Here is a 25974-nt window from a genome sequence, read left to right as displayed (position 1 = left end):
TGTACATTTTGATGTCCTTTAAGCAAAAATAAGGTTTAATAAGAAAAAATAATTAGCATAATATTACACTTAAATAAAGTGCATTAGAACTTAACTTCCTATGATTATTTAAATCCCACAAATAAAACCAATCCTATATTTTTTTGAAATTAAAGGAGTCAATTCTCACTTTCGTTAATGTCCCCACATTGCTAATATAAGCTTTGAAACAAAAAAAAAACGGCATTTTAACATATTATGTAAAATAAATAATTACAGAGAATGATAAAATAGCTGACATTATTTCTTAGTTTTATCATCCGCTATAAGAAATACAGGGTGTCCCAGACTAATTTAGCCACGCTATATCTCTTAAACGAATAGATATTTTCGAATGAGACAAAAATTGATATATTCTACTTGTAATACACTTTAATACGGCGTGCCAAAAATCATCCCCTTAATATTCATCCCTTAGTTACTACCCCTAACTTAAATTTTTTTAATGGCACCCTGTATATTTTTTTATAGTTTTGGATGTGGTCTTTTATCGTCTATTCAACACATTTTTTGAAAATAAAATCGGTTCGTAAATAACCAAGAAACTATCAGTTTATTTTTGTTAATTGTGTGTCCCAGACTAACTTATCCAGGCTATATTTCTTACACGAATAGAGATTTTCGAATGGGACAAAAACTGGTCTATTCCATTTGCAAATACACTTTCATATGGCATAGAAAAAATTCATCCCCTAAATATTCATCCCTAACTTACAGGGTGCTATTTAAAAAAAAGTTAGGGGTTGTAACTAAGGGATGAATATTTAGGGGATAATTTTTTTATTAAAGTGTAATAGATTAGTTTTTGTCCCATTCGAAAATCTCTATTCGTTAAAGAAATATAGCCTGGATAAATTAGTCTGGGACACATAATTAACAAAACTAAACTGATATTTTCTTGGTTATTTACGAACCGATTTTATTTTCAAAAAATGTCTTGAATAGACGATAGAAGACCACATCCAAAACTATAAAAAAATATACAGGGTGCTATTAAAAAAATTAAAGTTAGGGGTTGTAACTAAGGGATGAATATTTAGGGGATGATTTTTTCTACGCCATATTAAAGTGTATTACAAGTATAATTTACCACTTTTTGTGCCATTCGAAAATCTTTATTCGTTTAAGAGATACACCGTGGCTAAATTAGTCTGGGACACCCTGTACTTTATTTTATAGTTTAAAATCAGATTCGCGGTGTGCAAGTACTTGGAAAGGGAAACGAGAAACGACCGTGCGCGAGTCGCGGAGAAATATTGCAACTATCTTAAATAATTCATATTGTCAATTGAAATTGTCAAATTGACGTATATTTCATACCTTCTGTCATTGACTTATAAAAATTATATATTGCTCCACAATATTGATATGATATGCAATTATTATATAAAGGTAAATTTAATTAATTGTATTTTGCTTGCAATACTGCATTTTAATAACGGATTTTATTTACTACATACAATTGTTTACGTTTGCATAACATAACCTGCATCTTATTTTTTCTTCTTATTATGTTTTGGACTATGGCCTTGACAATTATCCAGCAACCAGGACTAATATAATTGGCCAATATAATTAAAAGTGCGAATAAAAGTACAGAGCGTAGAAATAGAGGTCGCTTTGCCGAACTTGCACGGTCCCAATAGGTGTCCTCATCATTCATTCTCACTTTCGTTAATCGAATTATTATTTCACATAAATTCAGTTAGATGGCCCTGATAGTGTGACATTAAGTGTTTGGACAAGTCTTCTTTAGTTGAATAAAAACCTTGAGAGAGGTAGGTTGTTCTGTGAAATTTAACAAATATTCATAGAAAAACGGAGTTAAGACCCACAAACGGTAAGCATAATGTTTCACTTTTGTTAATAAGTATATTTTATGAAAATTTTTTAATTAGTAATGTTTGTAAACTGTATATGCTAGGAAATTAAGCAAAGTAGTTATTCTTAAAAAGGCGTCACCATCCAAACAATTTATCAGGGATTTGGCGGGAAGTTTAACATAAAACCTCACTTTCGTTAATCTCACTTGCGTTAATTTATGTGTTAACGAAAGTGAGACAGAGTTAACATAAATGAGGTTTGATTAAATTGTTACAAAATATTATTTTTTTGCTTAAATCATTGCTTAAAACGTATTTTTTTAAAAATAAACATAGATTTTTTTAATAATATATTACTGACAGTTTGTAGAAATGGCAAAGTCGGCGAAAAACAATGAAAAAAAGGAGAGTGTTCTTAGGGAAAGATCAAAAAAGGGGATGTGTAAGTTAAGAGAAAAAATAAAAAATAATCCGGCATTGCATGAAGAAGAAAAACGGAAGGCTAGAGCAGCGGTTCTCAACCTTTTTTACTCAGCGACGCACTAACGTACCCTTACAGATTCGCGACACCCTTATATGTACAAATTTTTGCTAGTGGTAGGTAAGTACAGATGAATATATTAGAAAACATTTACAGATTGGCACTTTATTGATTGATATAACGTGGTATATACCTAATAGTTAAAAAAATGGTTGAATGCATGATTAATATATTATAACAAGTAAAAAAATATAAATAAAAATATCGTATTCGTAAATCTCGCGACACACCTGGTAGGTTCTTCCGGCACACCAGTGTGTCGCGACACGGTGGTTGAGAACCGCTGGGCTAGAGAACGATATAGAGCTAGAAAAGAAGCCGGTAAAGTAATAGGTCTGGATCCCGCGTATGAAAAAAAAGTTGAATAATAGCAAGCTGAAAATGTGTTAATAGCTTAAGGGTGTCTAGTCACAGGTTAAAAATTTGGAACGGTCAGACCACGAAAACGGCAGATTTATTTGTCCGACAGAACAAACTTAAACTCTCCGAACAGAGATTAAACTCTCATACAAAAATCATACTGGTATTTATCACCTGCCATAATTCCTGTCATTTGACATATTCTACATGTTCCACTCATTAAAACGCCCATTTGGTGATAAATAGCAGTCTGATTTTTGCAAGAGAGTTAATCTCTGTTCAGAGAGTTTAAGTATGTTTTGTAGGACAAAATACATGTGCCGTTTTCGTGGTCTGACCATTCCAAATTTTTAACCTGTTCCACAATTAAAACTTCCCCTGTTCCAGTGTTCCCATATATCAAAGTTTGTCAGACTAGACACCCTGTCCGCTATTAACAAATTTTCAGCTTGCTATTAATCAACTTTTTTTTCACACGCGGGATCCAGACCTATAAAGACAATTAATGAATTATCAGAACGAGAGCAAAGGAAGATTAGAAAATGTTGGCGAGAAAAAAGTAAAAAATTATACTATGCTAAAAAAGGAAGAGAAAGACTTTTAGCTCAGCTTAATGAAATAACCCCACCATCCACTCCAGTCCCTGAGGAATTTGCAGGAGATATTACACCTCAACAAAATCCACAGCCTGGTTCATCACGACAGTCCTTAAAAGTTTTTTTATAATTTCACATTGCATTTTTATAACAGAATAAAATTTTTATTTTGAAACTTGTTATATTAATATATATTCCTGTTTTCTCACTTTTGTTAATTACTGTCTCACTTGTGTTAACCAAAACATTACAAAATCTAAAAATATAAGCAATATAAACAAATTTAAGCTTTACCTGTTATTAGAGTATTAATATTTAGATTTTCCTGTTCTATGAAGGTCTTTCATAGTCTTTTTAAATTTTTTAATTTATAATTTTTTTATAATTGAAAATGTACATTTCAGTAGCAATGACCCATTTGTTACATTGTTACATTTACATATAAAAGTAGTGTTTAATTGTCTTCACAAAATGTTGTATTTTGTGTTTGTCTGTTTTTTTTGTAAAATTTATTACCAATTTCCTTTCTTTATTTGTTACATTTACATAAAAAAGTAGTTCTTAATTGTTTCAAAAATGTTGCATGTGGTGGTTGTGCTTTTTTTGTAAAATGTATTACTAATAAATTAATTTTATTTCTTTATTTGCTACATTGTTACATTGATACCGAATTGATAATCAGTAATCGTCAATTCAGTCATGGCTTACTTAAAATTTAGATAAATTTAGACACCTAAAATAATTTTCTCTGAAAATTGAAAATACCTCGAAAACTAATAAATTTGGACATAGGGAATGTTACATAAACATTAAAGTATGGTAATGTTACTTTTCAATAATGATATAAAATACAGAGTGTTTCATTTAACATTACTGAGAAAATAATGTACTTGCGTTTTGACTCACTCTGTATTTGATATAAAGAAAATTAGCAATGTCAATAATTCTTGAAAATTTTGACAATAAATAAAAAAAGGCATTAATTAACCATTGCTGTTTTACCTATTTTTATTTATACAGGGAGTTGAACTTGTTACGATTTTAATACAAAATTGGTTATAACTTTGTAAATACCCTGTATAACATAACAAACCTTTAAATTTTTGTAATGGAGAAGTTAAGAAGATTTCGAATATAAAATAAAATACAGGGTGTTCCATTTAAAATAAACAAGTTTGGTCTGCCACTGTGTTATCGAACACCCTGCAACATTCTAACTAATTTTGTAATGTGAAGCTCAAAGTTGGCTACAATTTTTGTTATTAACTTTTATTGCTATCTATTACTATAGCGCATCTATTGAGCTTTACCCCACTTATCAATCACCCTGTAGTATGTCAACTACGTATATATTGTATTCCAAAAAGTTACCTGCAATGCTTCTGCATATTGAAAGAAAGATGATGTATAACCATTTTGAAGTAACTGCCTATCTAATTCTTCTGGATCGGTTAATATCTTAGTAGGAACAATTGGTGCTGAGCAGTTATATAATAAAAAATCTGAAGTTGGTTCTACAGATCGAGCCACTACCATTCTTACCTATAAAAGTATAAGTCAGTGTTACACTGAGGAAATGATGTAAAATGGATTGATACTTTTAAAATCCGACTAGACCAGCCAGTAGCAGCCCGTGATATTTATATGAATTGAGGAGATTCAAAAATTAATACAAAAACGTTTTCATGTTTCTCTAAAAATTTGGTGTAATCCAAACGGGTTTTCTAAACGAAATTAACTAAAACTCTTTTTTTTAAGACTGGCCAGAAAATATACACTTTTTTGATAATCTTTTGTCCAGAACTGTTTTGCCGGTCAAGACCAGAAACTGAATGTTAAGGACCGGCAAGAGCTTTTTCCGGTCCCTATATTGTATTCTCCAATCATTATTTCATAACACAGAGTGCCTTGATTCTGTTACTATGACAACAATGTTACGATTTGTTATGAAGTGACAAGTGCCAGTCAATTTTTAATTTGTTGGTTGTCAAACTTGTTTGGTGAGTTAGCAAATTTGAAAATATAGATTCAGATTCTGAATTGTCCCACACAGAAAATGAAATTGCAGAGGAAATTTTGGAAACAGCAAAGAAAATAAAAAACAAAATAAGTAAAGTAAAATAAAATAAAGAAATAAATTTACATCAAGTGTTGGTCATAAAAAAAATATTGTACGTCACATGACTCAAAATTAGTGTTTGTCAGGTCTCCCCAAGTTTCCAGGGCTCAATTCAATTCAATTCAATTCAGTTTATTGATGTCAATATACAAAGTATTTACATAAGTCAAAGCTCGCCCTAGAATCTGCTTGGCTCGACATGAAAAACACCACTTTCTGGTCTTGTAACGTAAATAACTATTTTCTCTCCTTTATTTTACTCTTTCAAGTGTCTGAGAAACTAAAACTAAAAATGAAAAATCGATTCTAGGATATTTAAGACAAACATATTTTTCCATAACCTTTCCTCTGAAGTCATTTATATCATCATGAAACAAGTTTCTGTATACCTATTGGTAACATATTATTTGATTGGGTAAGCTGGATAAATCTTTGGTACAATTTAACTGATAAACCTGGTGACACTTATTAAAAATCTGTACCACTCCAATATGGCAACAGTATAACTAGATCAGAAATTCTCAAGCCAATTCAGACCAACGTAAAAGGTAGATAAGGATGTCTTTTGTCACCTTTCTTTATATTTAACATTTACCTTTATATTTATGGTGAACATTTCATGAGGATGAAAAAATCTCGAATTTAAGATTTACTGATGAGACTACACTTACAGCAGCTGATGACCAAGAAATCCTAGATCACTTGAGAAGAGTTGAAAAATGAACAAGACGAAAATAACATTGATAGACAGATTCAACGCTGTTTAGTTGAGCAACCACTTACAGGAATAATAGATAATATTGATTTGCTTTTCTGAGACGCAACTGTCTAGTGACGTTAGTAATTTCTTTTTTGGGAAGTTCAGTTGCTAGTCGTGACTGGAAATTACTGCACAACCAATCATCTGCTCTTAGCCAATATTATTAATAGCAAACAGACATAAATAACATAAACCTTACGCCAATCAATAATGATTTATTCGCACCATTATAATGTATTGATAACAAATGAGAAAATTATTTATTGTACAAAATAAAAATATTTTGTAGAAATAAACTCCACAAAATTTTTATGAGATTTAGTATACATTCCCACTATTTCTAATAATTCTTCTTTTTTTAATGAAAGATTAAGTTGATTTGAGCAATTAATTGTGTGAGGTAGGAATTTTTGTGTTGTATGTTTCCTATTCCGAATGTGTCAAAGTGAATCTCAGCAGAGCGAATTCAGTATAGTGAGACAGCTTCAACATCTCGAATCTGGTATAACTAACGATGGCAACTGTGATGCAGAAGTTCTCAGATGCATTCATATGGAAAAAACATGATGAGTCAATTAACTAAAGTTAGGAAAGACAGATCTATCTTTCAAAAAATCAAGATGAGATCGGTGAGATGAGACTTGTATTCTCAATATCTCTATAAGGAGCACAAATTTGTGACTCTTCTCACACAAGAACGCCAAAAAATTGATGCCTTGAAGATGTGATGTTAAAGAAAAATGCTGTGCATTCCTTGGACAGCTCATCAGACAAACATTTCCATTCTTAACAAAGTTGACATTAAAAAAAGGTTGTCCACAACATGTCTGCAGCTAATTCTACAGTTCTTTGGCCACATGGTTGGCAGAGGTGAAGATAATTTAGATATTTAACAATTGATACAATAATAAATGGCTTAGCTATACACCCATACCTCGCTTTACGGCCTAGATACGTTCCAAGAAACATGGCCGCAAAGCGAAATGCCGTATAACGAATCAATTATTCTAATACAAATTCATAAAAATTTAATGGGATAGGTTCCAAATTTGTTAAATATGTTACATGGTTTGTCGTTAAAAATGCATTTTATCTGTTTATATTATTTAAATCAAAAATACATACAAAAAAAGCATATACACTGGTATATAAAATAATAATGGATTCCAAAAACCAAAAATAATCTACAAACTCCAAGCTTTCTTGTTGTATCTCCATATAACAGGTAAATGATTTTTATTTAGTCCCATAATAGGCTTTGGATTTTTGGACAAATTAGGTGGTTTTAGCTTAAAATCACCAGTGGCATTTGCACCAAGTAGCAAAGTTAATCGTTCTTTAGAACATTTATAACCAGCCGCAGATTTTTCGGTTTTTGAAATGTACGTGCGATCAGGCATTTGCTTCCAACAAAGTCCTGTTTTGTCTACTTTAAACACTTGTTCAGGTTTATAACCACCTTTTTCTATAATTCCCTTTAAAATGTTAAGATATTCCTTAGATGGGCCTCATCTCATTTTGTTTTCAAATTATGCATAAACAAGTGGAAATAGAAAAGAGTGTGCATCGAGATTGCGTTTGCTCGAGAATGACAACAAGGGGCCATTATAGCGAAATGGCGTATACAGAGCGGCCGTATAGCGAGATATGGGTGTATTAGCAAAGCATTTAGTCAAACAATAAAATTGGGTACATACCTGATGTCCAGCTTGCCTTAAGACAGTGGCAACTTGATCTGCAGTAAGACCTCTTAAATTAATATCTCCAATTTGAAGAATATGATCTCCGCTTTGCAACCTGCTATCTTTATCGGCTATACCTCCCGGAAGAATAGACTTTATAACTACCCCTGTACTCCGGCCTCCTACTATACCAAATCCAAGACCAGAACCGTCATTTACAAGATCAATTACTTCTACTTGGGACCACTCTGTGCTGAGTACCATGTTTTTTAATATTAAACATTTCTTTTAAAAAAAATATTAAGTAAACAAGTTTGCCTTTAACATTTCTGTTGAATCAATAAATCAAACTTGATTCTATCACACCTAGAGGTTATATTAGACGTCTAATTGATATTTGCATATTGTTTAAGTAAAAATAAGTGCACGTATTCAAAAATTATGAACATTTTTGTATAAACATTTTAGTATTTCTTAATAACAAATCAAACGGAATTGAATAAATAAAACATTTATTCAATTTTGACAATGACAGCTTAATGACATTGGCAAAGAATACATATCTCTCACAAGAACCGACACGGACGGCGATTCTTTTGTTGTTAGCATGTACTTAATTTTAGTATCGAGTTGGCAAGTGAACACGCGAGTACACTGAGAAAAGTCTCGCACATTTCTGGCGTGTATCAATAAAATTTTAGTTGCACTGAGAAAAAGGTTGCATGCAGGGCCGGCTTTTGTTGACATTCTTAATAAGGTGGAATTATTTTTGATTTACAAAAGGTTGCAAATACAACACAAAGTAATGGTGAGAATAATATTGATTAAAACCATGGATAAAATACCTTTTTTATCCTGATTTTAGCATTGAAAGACCAATAATAAAATATATTATAGTGGCGTGACATTCACTAATTATTCTTTTTGGCTTATACAACGATACAAAATATAATTTGTTGTTTTCACCAATTTTGAAAAAGTGTGAACAAGTTGGTGATAATTTGAACGACTTGGTGTGACCTAATAGGCTGTCTGTCCGTCCGACCGCGAATATAACTCCTTCAGTCACTATACCAGGTAGAATGACAAATGACGTGTCAAATGAAAGCTTATAATCCATGGATGGTACTCAAGGTGAGACATTTGACCTAGACTATCTGTCCGTCCGACCGGAAATGTAACTCCTCCGTCACTATACCAGGTAGAATCACAAATGAGGTGTCGAATGAAAGCTCATAATCCATGGATGGTACTAAAGGTGGGAAATTTGACCTAGGACTTCCGGTTTTAGAAATGCGACCGGAAGTACTCTTTTAAAGTCACCGCAATAGCACAAGTGATATCCGTCCGACCGCGAATACAACTTCTCAGTTACTATACAGATAGAATGACAAATGAGGTGTCGAATGAAAGCTTATAACCCATGGATGGTATTAAAGATGAGAAATTTGACATCGGACTTCGGTTTTAGAGTTACAACCGTGGGTACTGCTTTAAAGTCACTCAAAATATGATATAAATGTAAAACAAGATGACAAAATTAGTAAAATCGTAGATCAATCGACGCAAAGTTACACGAAGAGTTCCAATATCGCTTCCAGTTCTACTTTCGATTACTTTGGGTGAAAACCTAGGACCAATTACTTGTTTGTCGAGGTATTTCCTAATTCATTATATTCGTTCTCTGCTTGGATCTTCCATAAATAATAAACAATAAATAACTTTTTATTAAAAATGAATAACCATTTTCAACTTTTTATTAATTTCACGCCTTAAATCAATTATGTATCAAATACACAATCAATATTATTTAATAAACAACTCAATCTGTGAATAGACAATCAACATACAAACCCCATTCAAAGCAAATATTCCTGAAGCCGTGTCAAATATTTCATAGCGTTGTTTGTCACTTCTTGTCACTACATTCTGTTCGACAGAGTGCGTTGTATGACAAAGATAGCGAACGTACGATTTGGAAAATATCATCACGGACAATGTTAGAACAAGACAAGCCTGCATTTTATGTATCGATGAAATGTCCCTAAAGTCTAAAGGCCGCGTCTCACCATCAAATAATTTGATCAAACAGTTTGAGCAAACTTGACGTACTTGAGGAAGTACGTCAAAGTGACGTCACAATTGCAGTTTTTTTGAAATTCTAAAAATCTGTGCTCTCACTATCAGTCTAGTTTGATCAAATTTTTTGTATTGAGTTGTCTAACTTGTTTGTACTTTATTTAAAATTAAAATTTTTCATTATTATCCACAATGAACACTCAGGATGTGACGTCACTAACTGTCACTTTCAGTTTGCTCAAACCAGTTTGATCAAATTATTTGATGGTGGGACGCGGTCTTAACGTATTTTATGAATATATGGAAACGTTTTGATCATTATGGTCAGAAGCTTATATTCCATATGAAAGCAGTCTTTAGCTTTTTTTTGTTGGAACGCAAGTATAATCAAGAGAATGTAAACCTATTATGAAGAGTGTATTGTCAATTATCAAGCATTAACTTGAATGTTGAAACAATTTCAAGTGATATTGGATCAAACTTTTTGAATTAGCTAAATTATAATATAATCCCAGCAAACAGGTTTGAGCCCAGTTACGTGATAATTACGTTAAATTTACGGCAAATTTCAACGAATACGTAACTCGGAGATTTATGACGGGAAAAAAACGTATTTCAGTGCCAAATCATTCACCAATATATTTTTGATTCCTTTATACATGTTTGACATTAGAATAATATAAAATCATAATGACGAATATTGTACATGTTTTTTATCATAGGTGTGAATGTCGGTTACATCGCAAAGGTACGTTTATTTCACGTAATAATCACGAAACAGAAATAACTTTTTTTGGTTAAATTTTGAGAAATATTTTTGAAAACAAAATTTTACAACGGTGTTGGTTAAATACGTATCGCTTGAATTTTACTCCCTGTATTTTATGGACGTCGAAAAATTAGATGTATTCCACGTAAAGTAATGTAAATAATACAATATTTAAACAAAAAGTTTATGATTTCGCTTTTAAAATCATTTAGCATAACTATTTCAATCCAACCTTGATTTGAAGCTATTTTTGCTATTTTTTTTTTCTTTAAAAATATCACAGCTAAAATGATGTCGAGTCTAATTTTCAAATCGCGCGCGGTGATGACGTACTACCAAGCCTTTCTCCTCCTTTAAATACTATCACGTGACCACGATACGTGATTAACATAGTTGGTTCGAAAACTAAATTAATCGATTTATCGAATAATAGATACGTTTCGATAGGATTATTTTTTTATATTATTCTGGTATTGAAATAGATTTTTAGTAAGACCAATTAGGTAATAGCAGAAGAAATTTAAAAACAAAAAGAAAATATGTAATACTAATTTAAAGTAAGTAGAATAGTTTAACTGTAATTTAAAAATAATCGATTTTTATAATCGATGAGCATAACCTCTAATTCTCTAATATCAGCTTCTCACATTTCTCCTCACAACAAAAAGTGAAAGTGAAACGTGAAGAGCTTTATTTCCCTCGTTTTATTTTAGGCGGGTTTATTTATAATAATGCCTTTCGTATTAACGTTTACCTCACTGCTCGAGGGTTGAAGTGTCGTCAAAATAAAAAGTGACCTGTGTTGTGTTTTGTGTTGGCAAATTTTTTAATGCGTCTTTAGGTCGGTAGCATTTTTGGTTCATTATCTTGTATAATAATTATACAAGACAAATGTTTTAAAGTCTCTAAATTCTACTAAATAAATACATTGTTAATACTTTATAGGCTTGTTTTATTTATGTCATATGAGGATAATAATTACATGATTAGTAAGTTAATTAAGGTCGAATTATTTACGTGAACCGAAAGATATGTTGATCAACACGTATTTGCAACGTGAATTTCCCGAAACATTTTATTGGTATTTAAGGTGAATAACACGTCTATTGAAGACGAGTTATTCACGTAATTTAAAGACGTATTTTCAATGTGACATTCCAACCAAATTTTCACGTGAAATTCACGTAAGCAATTTACGTATATTGGTGACAAATGTACCAGAAATTCACGTAATTAACACGTCGGTCTGTTTGCTGGGATGTTACTCCTGAAAATCCTGAATTTCAAGTAGTCAGTCATAAATTGTTTTATATATTTGACCTAGTTATTGTTTTATACAAACTACAGAAACAATTTAATGAAACATAGTTTATTAAATTTAATTTAGGTTTGCACATAATCAAGATATCTCAAAAAGAATTAAATTGCATAAATGTTGGAAAATAACAATTAATAGTTGTAGGCTATTAACAATTAATAGTTGTAGGCTATTAACAATTAATAGTTGTGGGACATGTTGGCAAAACTGGTCTTTATTTATTTAAAAACTAGATGCATAAATAAATACTGTTTAGAAAACTTTTTGGCAGTATCAGGCAACAGGTTGGTGATTGTGTAACCCAACACCATTAAATTTTCAAGGGCTTTGTACTGGTAAACATATTTACATTCAGGAAGTATGAATTGCATGAATGACTTAAATCAAGTTTTACTGGATGTTAAATAACAATATTTGATAGACAAAATCAACCAAAACCCATTTCAGACACCAGCTACAGGAGAGAAAATATTCCCACAGAAAATGCTTTTACTTATGTTTGTGGATATCTTAAAAATCACTTAATGGGCATAGTAAATAGTAACTGTGACAGTTGTCAAAATTACCGGACACAGTGTGAATCTTTAGATATGAATTCTTTGTTAATATATAAAACTTACAACCCCACAAAAATGATTCATGTAGCATTACAGTATCCTCCTGATTTTTTTATTAAATAAAACAGATAAAGTAAAAACTAAACTTAAAACCTAGAAAATAAGTCTATACAAAATATTATGAGCTACAAACTGATATAAAAACAAAATACTAACACCAAGCCAAGCCAAACAAACAACTGTGACAACAAACGCCGATCCTGTATAAGACAAATGTCACCAAAATTATTTGCCATTCATACAAATTGAGAAATGGCCGATCTGGCACATGCGCATAAAAATTTAGTTCATAGATAATCCGTTTGTGTCGGTTCTTGGGAGATATGTATTCTTTGACATTGGAGTTTTATTTATTCTGTCTAAATCTTGACCCGAGGGTAGCGGAGTGTAATTTGGGTTGCCTATATAAACTTGAATCGACGAAATGGGCCTTTTGAGTTATTTAAAACGCTGAAAAGACTATTTAGTGATAATAAAAACCGATATTTACTGCGGTTACATGATATTTAATATTAAAGTAGTATAGGAAGTTGTAGAATGTAGACTCTTTGTATAGAACAGTGAAGCTGTTAGATTAATTTTCCGATTCAATCATTTCTACTGTTCACAGTTCTGTGTTTGTGTTTGCTTTTGAGTGGGTATTTCATTTTCTTGACAACGAAAATGTTCGGTGTGGAAAGAATTAATAAGTGCGTGGAATGCGGAAAAGTGTATAAACATAAACATGATTGAAAAAGACATGTAAAAAGTTCGCATCCCGACAAATTGGATGCAATTGCCACTTTAAAAGTGCTTAAAGGCAACGTCTATAAGTGCACACATTGTGATAAACAATTTAGATATAAGTAAGTTTAAACTTTCATGTCAAAAAAGTGCACACAAATGTATCAGTTTCTGCTTCGGTTTCTGCAGAAACTAAAACATTTCAACATAAATGTTCTCTGTGTAATGAAACTTTTAAAAAGGACTTTATTAAACATTATGAAACTTCTCATAACAATCCTATGCAATACGATACAATAGAGTTTTCCAACCATGATGACTTTATTTCTTGGAAGAATAAAATAGAGCTTAAAACAAAGGCTAAAAAGAAAAAAAGGCAGGAATAGTGAACTACATAATATGACACCAATAATAAACAGGCCTGTTTCGCGATTTAAGTTTATATAGGCAACACAAATTACACGCCGCTAATATTCGGGTCAGGATCTAGAATCGAGTAAATTATTTACCTACAAGGCCACAAGTCACAGCACAACCACAGAATAAGGAACAATTCCTATTCTGTGGCACAACTAAAAAAGCGAAATTACTTTTGTTTGATATTTTGCTTTTTGAGATTATTCGTCTATAGAATTAAATAGGTATCAATTATCGAGAGGAAACAAATTTATTGTTTTAGTTATTGACAGTTTAATTTTGGAACTCGAACATTTCTTCTAGTAGAAATATTCTACGTGTTCTGTGACTCGATTCTAGATCCCGACCCACTACTTTGCGCCGTGTAATTTGGGTTGCCTACTGCGAACTTTTTACGAAGCTAGGACAAATAATCCCCGGACAAATAAACCCAGACAAAAAATCCCCACAAATTATCCCTGGACAAAAAATCCCCAGACAAAAATCCCGGACAAAAAATCGCCACAAAAAATCCCGGACAAATATTCCCCACAAATTTTTTTGGACAAAATATCCCCACAAAAAATCCCCAAGAAATATTTGCTGCCGAATAGTTCTCTAAAAGTTTTTTCGAAATTTACCAAATTTCGAATTCCAATTCCATGCCGAAGACTTCAAATTTTACATGACAAAAAAATTGAGAGATATGTATTCTTTGGTCATGGAGTGAAATGTATATGGTTACAATACACTGTGTGATTTGTCATATGATTTTGCAATTGTTAATACGGCTCGTTTTGTCATGCGGCTCGTCATGGGAAAAATTATATGGCAAATCACATGATAAATCATGTAGTCTAAAGTCGACTTAATAATATTTTTTAAATAACTCAAAGGCTCATTTCGCCGATTCAAGTTTATATAGGCAACCCAAATTCCACTCCGCAAAGTAGTGGATCAGGATTTAGACAGAATCGTCCTGTGGCATAACTATTTAATGGCTGTTTATCGAAGAACAAGAACGGAAGAACGTACAAAAAAGCAGAAGAAAATAGTTTGTCATTCATTATTCAACATAACCTTTTTTTTTTTAATTCAAAGACATGGCAAAAACAACAGAAAAATTAAAGTATAGTTGTAAATTAGGGCTCCTTACACGTCCCGATGGGTCAGCAGTTCTTAGCGAAGGTTGGTTGATATTAATAAAATTAAGTTTAAATAATCATCATCATCATTCAGCTTTTATTTGTTCATTGTTGAACATAGGCCTCCTCCAGATATTTCCATCTTCTTCTGTTCTGCTCTTCTACTACTAAATTGGTCACAATTCTTTTAAAGTCGTCGGTCCATCGCGTTTGAGGTCTTCCTCGGCTTCACTTGTGTGCCTGTAGAAAGCAACGTTTTTGAGTGCATTTTCACTTTGTAATACATTTGATGTCTTCCACTCTGGTTCGTCTATTCTTCGTTTCTTGCTCTACTTCTTAAGCTCATTCCAAGCATTGATTTCTCCATCTTTTGTTGTGTCGCATCAATTTTTCGGCTGTTTTTGTGAGAGTTAAAGTTTCTGCTCCGTATGTGAGGAATGGTAGAAGGCACTGGTTAAAAGCTTTCCTTTTTAAATGGATTGGTATACCTGCTTTAAACACATCTCTCATTTTTCTGATTGCAACCCCACGGTTATTAGAATTTATTACGGTTGTCTTGTCCGACGGTGGTGGGGAGACTTATATTTTTGACTTTACGTCACAAGAGTTTACATTCCCATATTTTTAAATGATTTTCGATCATTGAATGTGTGTTATTGTGTATATATGTGTATTATTTGTGTTATTATGAAATAATTAGACAAATAGTACACATTTTATCTTATACCGGGTGGTGAATCGTAAAAAGGGCCATAGGAAGCTCAATGTAAATTCTGAATTGTTGAATTCCTGCTTCCCTAATTATTTTACATCAAAAGTCATGAGAGAATACTTGTAGAGAATTAAAATCTGTATTAAAATCAAAAGTTAAAATTGTTCTACGATTTAAATGCATTCCAAAATTTTGAAAAATATGATACATTTGCCACAATAGGTATGCGTGTAAAAATAAGGCCACACGTTACTATTTAACTGACAGTGCTCACACCATTGACAGAATAAAAAAATCTTTATTATTAATCCTTTCTCCGCAACTGAGGGTATCTTATCAACTGTATTGTTTTTAAACAATAGATGATAAAATAAAAATATTGTCAGTTCAAAAATATGAACATTATGGCATTGTGTGTGGCCTAAGTTTGGGCTGAAAACTAAAATGTATTGCATTTTTACAAAATTTTGGAATATGTTTAATTACGTAGACCAATTTTAACAGTTATAGATTTCAATCCTCTACAAATAGTTTCTAATGTCTTTTGATGTACAATAATTATTAGGGAAGCTGGAATTCAACAGTTCAGAATTTTACATTGAGTTAATGCAAAATTTTGACGCATGTCAAAATTCTCAATGTGTTTTAATTGTATTCATTTTTTTCGAATCCTGAGAAAACTAATAAATAATTTTGAAAAATATTGACAGTTCAAAAATATGAACATTATTGCATTGTGTGTGGCCTAAGTTTGGGCTGAAAACTAAAATGTATTGCATTTTTACAAAATTTTGGAATATGTTTAATTACGTAGACCAATTTTAACAGTTATTTCCAATACAGATTTCAATCCTCTACAAATAGTTTCTAATGTCTTTTGATGTACAATAATTATTAGGGAAGCTGGAATTCAACAGTTCAGAATTTTACATTGAGTTAATGCAAAATTTTGACGCATGTCAAAATTCTCAATGTGTTTTAATTGTATTCATTTTTTTCGAATCCTAAGAAAACTAATAAATATTTTTGAAAAATTTAAACTCAGAATGAAAGACTACATTATTACTGAGGGCTGAAAGTACCTGAAAACTTCTATAATGTTTATTTTAATAAGATACAGGGCTGAAAATAAAAGAGAAGTGTTATATTTAATTTCAAATATTTCATTCAATAGAATCTGCTTGTTTATTCTAAGGGGCTTTCCGCCCTCGGTAATAATGTAATCTTGCATCCTGCGTTTAAATTTTTCTAAAATACTTGGTTTTCTCAAGATTCGAAAAAATCATATTACGATTCAAATGACAGTAAACTCTTGTGACGTAATTTCACCCTTAATGTTCATTGGTTAGTCGATTTAGGCAACAGTAGTAATGTCTAAGAACCGTGATGCAACCCAACCTAAACTTATTCTTCTAGTTTGTGTGTGTGTGTGTGTGTGTGTGTGTGTGTGTGTGTGTGTGTGTGTGTGTGTGTGTGTGTGTGTGTGTGTGTTGTGTTTTATTGGCACTGGTTTAAGCAACCAACTGGCCAGTCAATGTGTTTTCAGTTCTCTCTTTTACAAAATATATGCTTAGTATCTAAATTTAAAACTATTACTACTACTAAGTTTTTTACTCTTTTTTTTTTATTATTTTTTGTTGTATTATATTTGTTAATTATATTTTTTATTTATTTATTTTTTTTATGTAGTTTTTCTTGTTTTTTTTTTCTTTTGTTTTTTTTTGTATATTTTTTTACTACGCTAAGACCTAAACCCGATTCAAAACCTCAGAGGTTTAGATCTTCTTAGTAACTTTTTATTTTATTTTATTATATTTTTTATAATTTTTTTTATCAGAGCTTTAATTTTAAACAATTAACATGGTTGTATAAAATTTTATAAACATCTAGATTGTTTGATTGTAAAAGGTATATAAGATTAAAAGGAAATTGTACAATAACTTGAACTAGATTGGTATAGAAATTTGATATTTCAATAAAATGTAATGGACATTCTAACAGCATATGTTGTAGATCAGCTAGCTCTTCACATAAACATTCATCATTATCTACAAGTCCTATTTCTCTTTTGTAGACTGGAGTCTATTATATCTATTACTATGGAATCTCTAACTCAACAATTTTACTGTCATCATTGCATTTGGTTGTCTTTTTAAAGACAGATCACATGCTATGATTTTTTTGTGACTGATATTCTTGAGTTGGGATTGATTTCATGTAATCGAATGAACTATCTTTTAGTAAAGTCGTCCCAGGAACGCAACTCATAAATATTGGCGATATCATTTTAAAGTTTTCTACTTAAAAATGTATAATATACGTCTGAATTGCCAATATAAATGAGTCAGATTAAATAAATTATTAGTAGAATTTTTTTACTTAGCAACAACATTTTTGTTTATTTTAGTAGTATTTTGTATTTTGAAAACGAAACCCGATTTGGGCTTCGAAACGTTAATAAAATAATTTTTTTGGTAAAATTGTGGCTTATTCCCATTAAAAATAGTTCTAGTCAGACAGTGATTGCTTCTTATTCTACAAATAGTTTTGATAAAGCCTCTGTTGTAAACTTGATTATACCATGTCTTGATGGGAAGTGTAGACTGGATTTTTTTGTAATACAGTAGAGCGTCGATTATCCGAACGTCGATCAACCGAACGACCGGTTATCCGAACTCTCGACTCCTGCGCCCCGCACTTGAGTACCGAGCAAGCGTTAGTAATTAACGCTTAAAATATCTTCAATTTTCTTCAATATTTTATCCAAAAAATATGTTGTTGCAAAGACTGTACTTTTTTGTTTAATTGCTATTTGTCATTATCAAGATAGAAATAAATATGTAAGTATATAAATATGGCTTCTATTCACTTGTGGATAAAAATGTATGACTATATCAATCTAGTTCGATTATCCGAACAAATCGGTTTTCCGAACACCCATGTCCCCCAATTAGTTCGGATAATCGACGCTCTACTGTACTTTCCTTTGTCTGAATTGTTGTATTGTTCCTGCCATTTCATCCGTTTGATAGACCTGATAAAATAAATTATGTCTCCCATAGGAAGTTGATAGGTTTGCAGAGCGGATCCCTTCGTTGTTGCTTTTTTAGCCAGATCATCTACTATTTCGTTGATTTTTATACCAATGTGTGCTTTTATCCAGCACAATATTATGTTTTTGCCCGATTTAAAAGCTTCACTGTTCATTGCTATGATGTCACTGATGATATAATTTTCTTCAAAATTATGTACATTATATATCAGTTTCTTTACAATGCTTTGGCGGTCTGTAAATATAACATAATTAAGCTCTTTTTGATTAATACATATTTTATAAATATGCTTCTTTGATTGCAATGAGTTCAGCTGTGAAAATTGTCATTTTATCAGGTAATCTGTTGTTTATTTTTATACTTTTTTGTGGGTAATATATAGCATATCCAACTTTTCCTTCCATTTTTGAACCATCCATATATAATTTCTGATAACTCCACCAGTTGTTTTGTACACACTGCGGGTGGTCTATTTTAGTAAGGTAGTCTGTCGCACGAATATTACTTAAATGACAGTTAACTGGAGATAAATAATCTTCATAATTTAATTTTCGAGACGAGCTTTGTTCTATTTGGTGTATGTCACCAATGGAATTGGAAACGTTGAGAAAGCTTTCCACAACTAAAAGCAGTTTCTTTTTTTCCCAGTAATAATGAGTTAAGTATGAGGTGGTTAGATGAACAATTTTATTTAATAGCAGTTTATCGTTAACCGCCACTTTAACTATAAATTTCTCACTTAGGTATTCCCTGCGTAATGAAAGTGGAGGTTCATTAAGCTCACATTCCATGACCAATATAGGTGTGCTACGAAGATAACCAGTGCATAACCTAAGTGCTTTATTTTTGACCTCAATTTTTTGGAGTACAGAGTTTGATGCTGAGCCATAAAAAATAGATTCATAGTCTATGATCGATCTTATCAAATTTCTGGATAGTAATATTAATATGTTTGGTTCAGCTCCCCAGTTACTGACACTTAGCCAAGCCGCACACCAAAGAAACATAAAGCGAAAAACATGAAACATGAAACGAAAAACATGTTTCATGAAAAGAAAACACTGCTAAACAAATCTCAAAGTCCGCCTACCAATGAAACGAGTGTGATTCATGCTCATGACACATTTTTATTTTCGGAGAGTTTAATAAATGGCCGGATATATATTTGTTTAGCAGTGGTTTATTTCCATGAAACGTAATTTACGTTTCATGTTTCTTTAATGTGCGGCCTGCCTAACAGTCTTCATGATACTCATTGCATTTTCCGTTCTTCGTAATATGTAATTTTTGTGTTCTTTCCAATTTAATTTGGAGTCTAAGAATATGCCACAAAATGTTATTGAAGTTTTATAAGGAATACTATTATTATCAAATTGTAGATGGCTTTGAGGAAAATATCGTTTTCTAGTAAAAGTAACAATGGTTGATTTACTCTCTGAGATTGTTAAGTTATTATCGGTAGCCCATTTTTTTATAATATTTAAATAATAATATGACAAATTTTTAGGTAACACGACAGTCATTGCTGGTGTTTATGGTCCAGTAGAAGTAAAATTACAGAAACTTTTATTAGACAAAGCCTCAGTAGAGTGTCATTATAAACCAAAAAGTGGATTACCAGGTATTATGAAATATATAGTTTCTAGATTTTGTTTTTTATAAACTTTTTTTAAGGAGTTGAAGATAGACTGTATGAATCGCTCATAAGAAATGTATGTGAGACGGCTTTATGTGCTTCATTATACCCCCGTACTTCTATTTTAATAGCGATACAAGAAATTCAAAATAGTGGACAGGTAAGACCACATTCTTCCAGGGAAATAAGATTTTTCTTGTGAAGCTGGGGCATTAAATAGTAGCAAGTTGTGTAATGCAGCCATACTTGCCAGTTCACCTTTCACAGTTTATCAAAAATGAACAAAGCGCATCAGTGCGCTTTCTGCATGAATGAATTAAGGCATTTTTTAAATTTTTGTTGCACATTTTTAATCATGGTAATTATATTGATTTTTTATCTGGTAATCTAAATTAGGTACCTGCCGATCTTCTTGTAAATTATTAGAATCCCGTATTAGTGTTTAAAAAAAACTTTTGAAAACTTGGTAGTGTAAATACAGTAGAACCTCGATTATTCGTGTGCGGATTATCCGGGCTACAGATTATCCTTGCTATGACTTTCTATTACTCAAATGGCATTTTTGAGGTTTTATCAAAGTAGCATCACCTTAAATCACTCAACTTAAACCCTATACGCCGAGAAGGAGACTCGTAATGAAAGATTTATTTTTTGTGTTATCTTTTTATGGCACATATGTATTATATATGAGACATAAATGTTTGGATTATCCGTGCATTTCAATTATCCGTGCCAACGTCCGGTGCCGATGAGCACGGATAATCGAGTTTCTACTGTAATACAAAAGTTATAATTTTTTTTCTGTTGCAGTTAGTATCATGTGCCATTAATGCTGCATGCCTAGCATGTTTAAACGCCGGTATAGACATGAAATTCATGTTTGCTGCCATAACATGCTACTTGAATACAGATGACGAGCTAACATTATCACCTCCCATTTCAGAAAAAGACATTAAATCGCAATTTCTATTTGCTTTTGACTCCTGCGAAGGTAGAATATTAGCTTCACATACCAAGGGATCATTTTCCGAAGATCAGTTTGACGAAGCTCTTAGATTAAGTAAAGAAGGAAGTGAAAATGTTTTCAATTTTTTTAGAAGTGCTTTAAATTTAAATTAGTTTATTTTAAGTATACAATGATATTTTTTAATGAATCTTTTTTTCTTCCCTTCAATCATATTATGCATCTTATCTTTGAAAGAAAAATACAGCTCAAAATCTTTGGAGAAGTTTGTGCAGATACAACCTTTAGCTACGCAACATATACCACTAATACAGAAAGTATATGAGTCCTTCTATATCCGTTGGCCCAAAACTAATAACCTTATCGTTATGAGTAAAGAGTACATTATTTACATAGAGAGTATTGGAGAATCGAAAAATTGCGCTAAAATAGCAATTCCGCCAGTGGCTTAGAATTTTGGAAGGGTAAAACCATTCACTGTCCCCTGTGGTACGTCTCTGGTAGTAACCAGAAACGTTTATCATAATTTAGTAGTGTACAGTACTACACTTTCTGCTAAGTATGAAAAGGATACATCAAATAGTTTTAAAATACTGAGCAAAAATAGATTTTGAATAAAACACCCTGTAACTCAATAAGGAGCCACATTTTATTTAAATGATTTGGGTCAAATCATAATATTTTGAGGTCTAGAATCTACAAGTCAAAGATTGGACATTCTTAATGTAAAAGTACTAACAAATGTGTAACAAAAAGTTAAGCGCTATCATCAACTGAAATGGAGAACTTTTTTTTAGTAAACATCAGTGGCGGTTTCTCCATAAGTGCACATGTGCACGTGAACCCCCAAAATTATTTTCACACCAACATTCATATATGTAAAATTTATCATTCTATAAATAACATTTTAATCTAATTATACAGTAATTGAAATTCGAAATAACAGATCCAAGGAGTTTATAAGTATATTTTTATTCTATTTCAAAGGAGAAACTTCACGGATGCGAGGCCTTAGACAGAACCCCTCGTTCACCGCTCACGGTGGTTCCTATCCCAATGACTTTTCATACGGCAAAATACAACTCACCACCCGCCCCGCTATAGCCCACAAGTTTAGATGGCCACAAGAGCACAAGTTGGATGTGATCTTATGGTGTCTTTAACGTGCACAATGCACGGCACACGTATTTTACGTTTAAATTTTGCTTTCGTGAAGTTCGAATTTCGGAACAATATTATTAAGAATGGGAGGATTTGTGGATCTAAATGTTAGCGTGGAATATTTAAAATCAATTAAATTTTCTTCATTATATTTAGAAGAAAAATTAAAAATGCCGAAGCCAAATTTGTTAATTAAGAATGTACCAAAGTGCAAAGGTCGGGATTATAAATGATTATTTAAAATGGAGATTTGTGTAAAAATTTACAAATTGTGTAGGTGTGAACTACATTTAACAAGATACGATTTTAACTATCCGGCGCAGTCCACTTAACTAAATTTTTGATTAAAAATAATTTACAAGACGATTTTTCTGAAATAATTTGAATTCTTCAATTACTTGTTACGATGCCAGGGACAACTGCAGAAACAGAACGATGTCTCTCTGCATTAAAACATATCAAAACTTTCCTTAGAATAGTTATGGGCCAGGATCGATTAAATGCACTCGCAATGTTTTCAATTAAAAAAAAAATGATTCAAGAAATTTCAAATTTTACTGAATTTGTTTGTGAATAATTTATCTAAAAAAAAGGCGACTGACTTTCGTTACAAAACTTGCTTGTAACATTGAAACACTAAATTATAATTTTAAGTCAATAAAATACATTATTTATTGTAATTTTTAATAAGGTCCTTTGATTTTTACAATTTGACGACACTAAAAAAATTTTACCTACGGAAATAGGGTCTCAAGGTCTTTTTATATCTTAATATTATGTGTGCACATATAGTAAATGTTCAAGAGTTTCCAACTTGTTTGTGTTGCAAATAGTACAAATTTCAGATGGTCAATATATGTTATACCATTATAGGTAAATTTGAACACATAGCGATCGGATGTTATAAGTTGTGCCATGGCACGAATGTATTTTATGGGAGTTTGAAATTCTAGAATAGTACTGTGGTATCTACAGATAAATGTTTGTAAATAGTTGAGAATGTTGACAGGGAAAATGCTCTCATTCCCCAAATGGGCACACAGTTAATAACAAGGCTTTGAACTAACGAATCGAATAGTTGCACACAAGATGTCGCAAGAATTCATTTTGATTTTAGCCAGTAAACCTATTACATTACCGATTGCGTGCTTTGCTCTTTTCACTGTCGTATCTTCCATTGCTTTATAAAATGATGTTGTGGTTAGAGTGATTCCTACGTATTCAAATTTGTTGACAACTTAAATTTTTTCGTTCTTATATAGGAATTTAACAAATATATTGCCGATTTGTCCGCTTCGGGCAAATGGAAGAATTTTTGATTTTGCCACGATTTACAGTTAGCTGGTTTTAAATCAAATTAAAAGTTATACCAATCGTGTGCAACGAATCCATTTTAAATTAGTACTTTTTTGAAGTTATACTTATTTAGGCGCATTGGGGAGTAAATTTATATGTGCGCGAATTCATCAAAAGTCTTGGTCCTGAGCGCAGCTCTAACGTTATACGGGCTCTGATTGGGTAATTACAATGACCTGTCGACAATTGTTCAATATGTGGGGTATGGGTAAACAAATGTTGTGTATATTAGTTTTTATTGTTGTGAGGACACAGACAAAAGCAAGTTTATAATTATAGTGAGTTTTTAAAAGCAATAGGTACGTACCTAATTGTAAATGTTTCAGTATTGTCTTGTAATAAAAAATTACATAGGTACTTACCTACTTGGAAAATGGAAGATAGGTATTACCTACCTAGTGGGTAATGCTTTGATTTATATAATTTGATTACCAACAAAATTTCTACAAATATTAATTTATAATATTGTTTTCTTACTCTATGTTTTGTTGCATTTTAATTCCACAAAAATCAAACTAATTTAATTAAATTCAGAACTGTCAAACAGTAAAACGTTCAGTTCGCCTATCTTCTCACATGACGAATATGTGTAGATGGGTAAATATGTAGAGACTTCGGTTACAAATCTAAGCATGCTAAAATGCGCGGGTTCAAATCCCAATGCGAGTTTTTATTTTTTTGAAGTTATGTATATATTATACCTTTACACACGAGGGTGAATTTTTATTTTCCCGGGCGTGTGGGCACACCGACAGTATGGTATTAGTCGCTGAAACGTTATATGGGATCTGATTGAGTGTTAAAATCATCTGTCAATAATTGTTCAATATGATGATATTTTATTGTTGTGATGGCAGAGAAAAAGCAAGTTTATAATTGTAGTGACTTTTTAAATATTTTTTTTCTATTCTCATACTATAATTTATCAATTATGATGTCACTACCTGTATCATAATGAACTTCATTATGATACAGATTTTCATTAAGATACAGATTTTTAATCAATAGAATCGCGATATGGCATTCGCGATAAAGGTGGTACACGCGCTGTGTCCAACGGCGAGTCAAATACATACGCTTTGACAATTCTCAATATGTAAACAAACCGTCAAACTGACAAAATACTGAATTTATTTGTGTTACAAAATTAATAAATCTGAATATATTTTTTGTTGTGAATGATCATAGAAAAAATAGTGTATACAACTTGCATTTAATTATCATTATGAAGCTCGAAGCTCTACTCTATACGAAACTCGCCGCATACGGCTCGTTTCGTAACCCTCATACTCGCTTCATAATGACCATCATTAAATGCTCGTTGCATAATATACTATTAAAAGCGACAGGTACGTAATAATTGTAAATGTTTCAGTATCCTAATAAAAAATTACATAGGTACCTACCTATTTGGAAAATTTAAAATGAACCGACCAAAATAGAATGCTTTGATTTACATAATTTGATTACCATCAAAATTTCTACCAATATTCACCTAATATATTGTTATTCCACAAAATATTCCTTTAATTCCGCAAAAATCAAACTAATTTGATTAAATTCATCTAAGTAATAAACAACTGTCAAAAGTTTATCGTGTAAACGTTCAGTGTATATTCCCACATTACAGATAAGCGAAAGTGGCGCAATGGGAAAGCACTTTGATTTTCGATCGACGGGAAGCGGGTTCGATCCCCAATGCAAGTTACTATTTTTTTATTTTTTTTTATACATTTTATGATTGTAAGTATATTATTATATAATTTTTTTCAGAAAATGCGTATTTAGTTAAAATTTTTGGCCACAATTATTCTTCAGAAATCATTTCTTTGTGGCATTTTTCAATGTTTTTGTGTGTGTTTTATACTTTTATTTTTTTAATTTTTGGTATTGTTTTAATAAAAATTTATGGAAAGTAGTAAGTATTAAAATTAGTTTAATATTTAAATAAAATATAAATAAACTGTTTAAAGTACATGTATATCAATTTCGTTGAAATCACAAAATATAAGTAGAACTTCTTACGTGCGTACAAAGTACACACATTTTTTTTCCTTGTCGGCCTATAAACTTTGTTATCAACCATCGTAACGAGGAAATACCGATTTTGTTGTTACACGAAATA

General features: G+C 31.5%; 2 protein-coding genes across 4 annotated transcripts in view; one reads left to right on the top strand and one right to left on the bottom strand.

Annotated features, from left to right (window-relative positions):
• LOC114325302 (patj homolog) overlaps positions 1 to 8600 on the bottom strand; it is a 60740-nt gene extending 52140 nt beyond the window's left edge. Inside the window, exons 1-2 of one of the 3 annotated variants that reach the window (XM_028273332.2) lie at positions 7936 to 8600; positions 4731 to 4901 (exon numbers count right to left, since the gene is read on the bottom strand). In XM_028273332.2, the coding sequence (XP_028129133.1) occupies positions 4731 to 4901; positions 7936 to 8184 (420 nt within the window). In that variant the 5' untranslated portion in view covers positions 8185 to 8600. The remainder of the gene's footprint in view (positions 1 to 4730; positions 4902 to 7935) is intronic. The other 2 variants (XM_028273331.2, XM_028273330.2) reach the window with 2 other exon arrangements.
• Positions 8601 to 14828: 6228 nt separating this feature from the next.
• On the top strand, positions 14829 to 21518 carry LOC114325304 (exosome complex component RRP46). Its single transcript, XM_028273335.2, has 4 exons — positions 14829 to 15010; positions 20240 to 20353; positions 20407 to 20528; positions 21179 to 21518. The coding sequence occupies exons 1-4, from the start codon at positions 14926 to 14928 to the stop codon at positions 21485 to 21487; spliced, it is 630 nt and encodes a 209-aa protein (XP_028129136.1). The 5' UTR covers positions 14829 to 14925; the 3' UTR covers positions 21488 to 21518.
• The last annotated feature ends 4456 nt before the right edge of the window (positions 21519 to 25974 follow it).

This window comes from Diabrotica virgifera, chromosome 6, assembly GCF_917563875.1.
Source record: "Diabrotica virgifera virgifera chromosome 6, PGI_DIABVI_V3a".
NCBI lineage: Eukaryota > Metazoa > Arthropoda > Insecta > Coleoptera > Chrysomelidae > Diabrotica > Diabrotica virgifera.
The sequence above is the reverse complement of the archived record's forward strand: the minus strand, read 5'-3'. Positions and strand labels throughout refer to the sequence as shown.

Coding starts and splice junctions, on each gene's coding strand:
- LOC114325304 (XM_028273335.2), top strand. CDS start 14,926: ATGGCAAAAACAACAGAAAAATTAAAGTATAGTTGTAAATTAGGGCTC. Junction 15,011..20,239: donor GTCAGCAGTTCTTAGCGAAG/GTTGGTTGATAT, acceptor ACAAATTTTTAG/GTAACACGACAGTCATTGCT. Junction 20,529..21,178: donor AAATTCAAAATAGTGGACAG/GTAAGACCACAT, acceptor TTTCTGTTGCAG/TTAGTATCATGTGCCATTAA.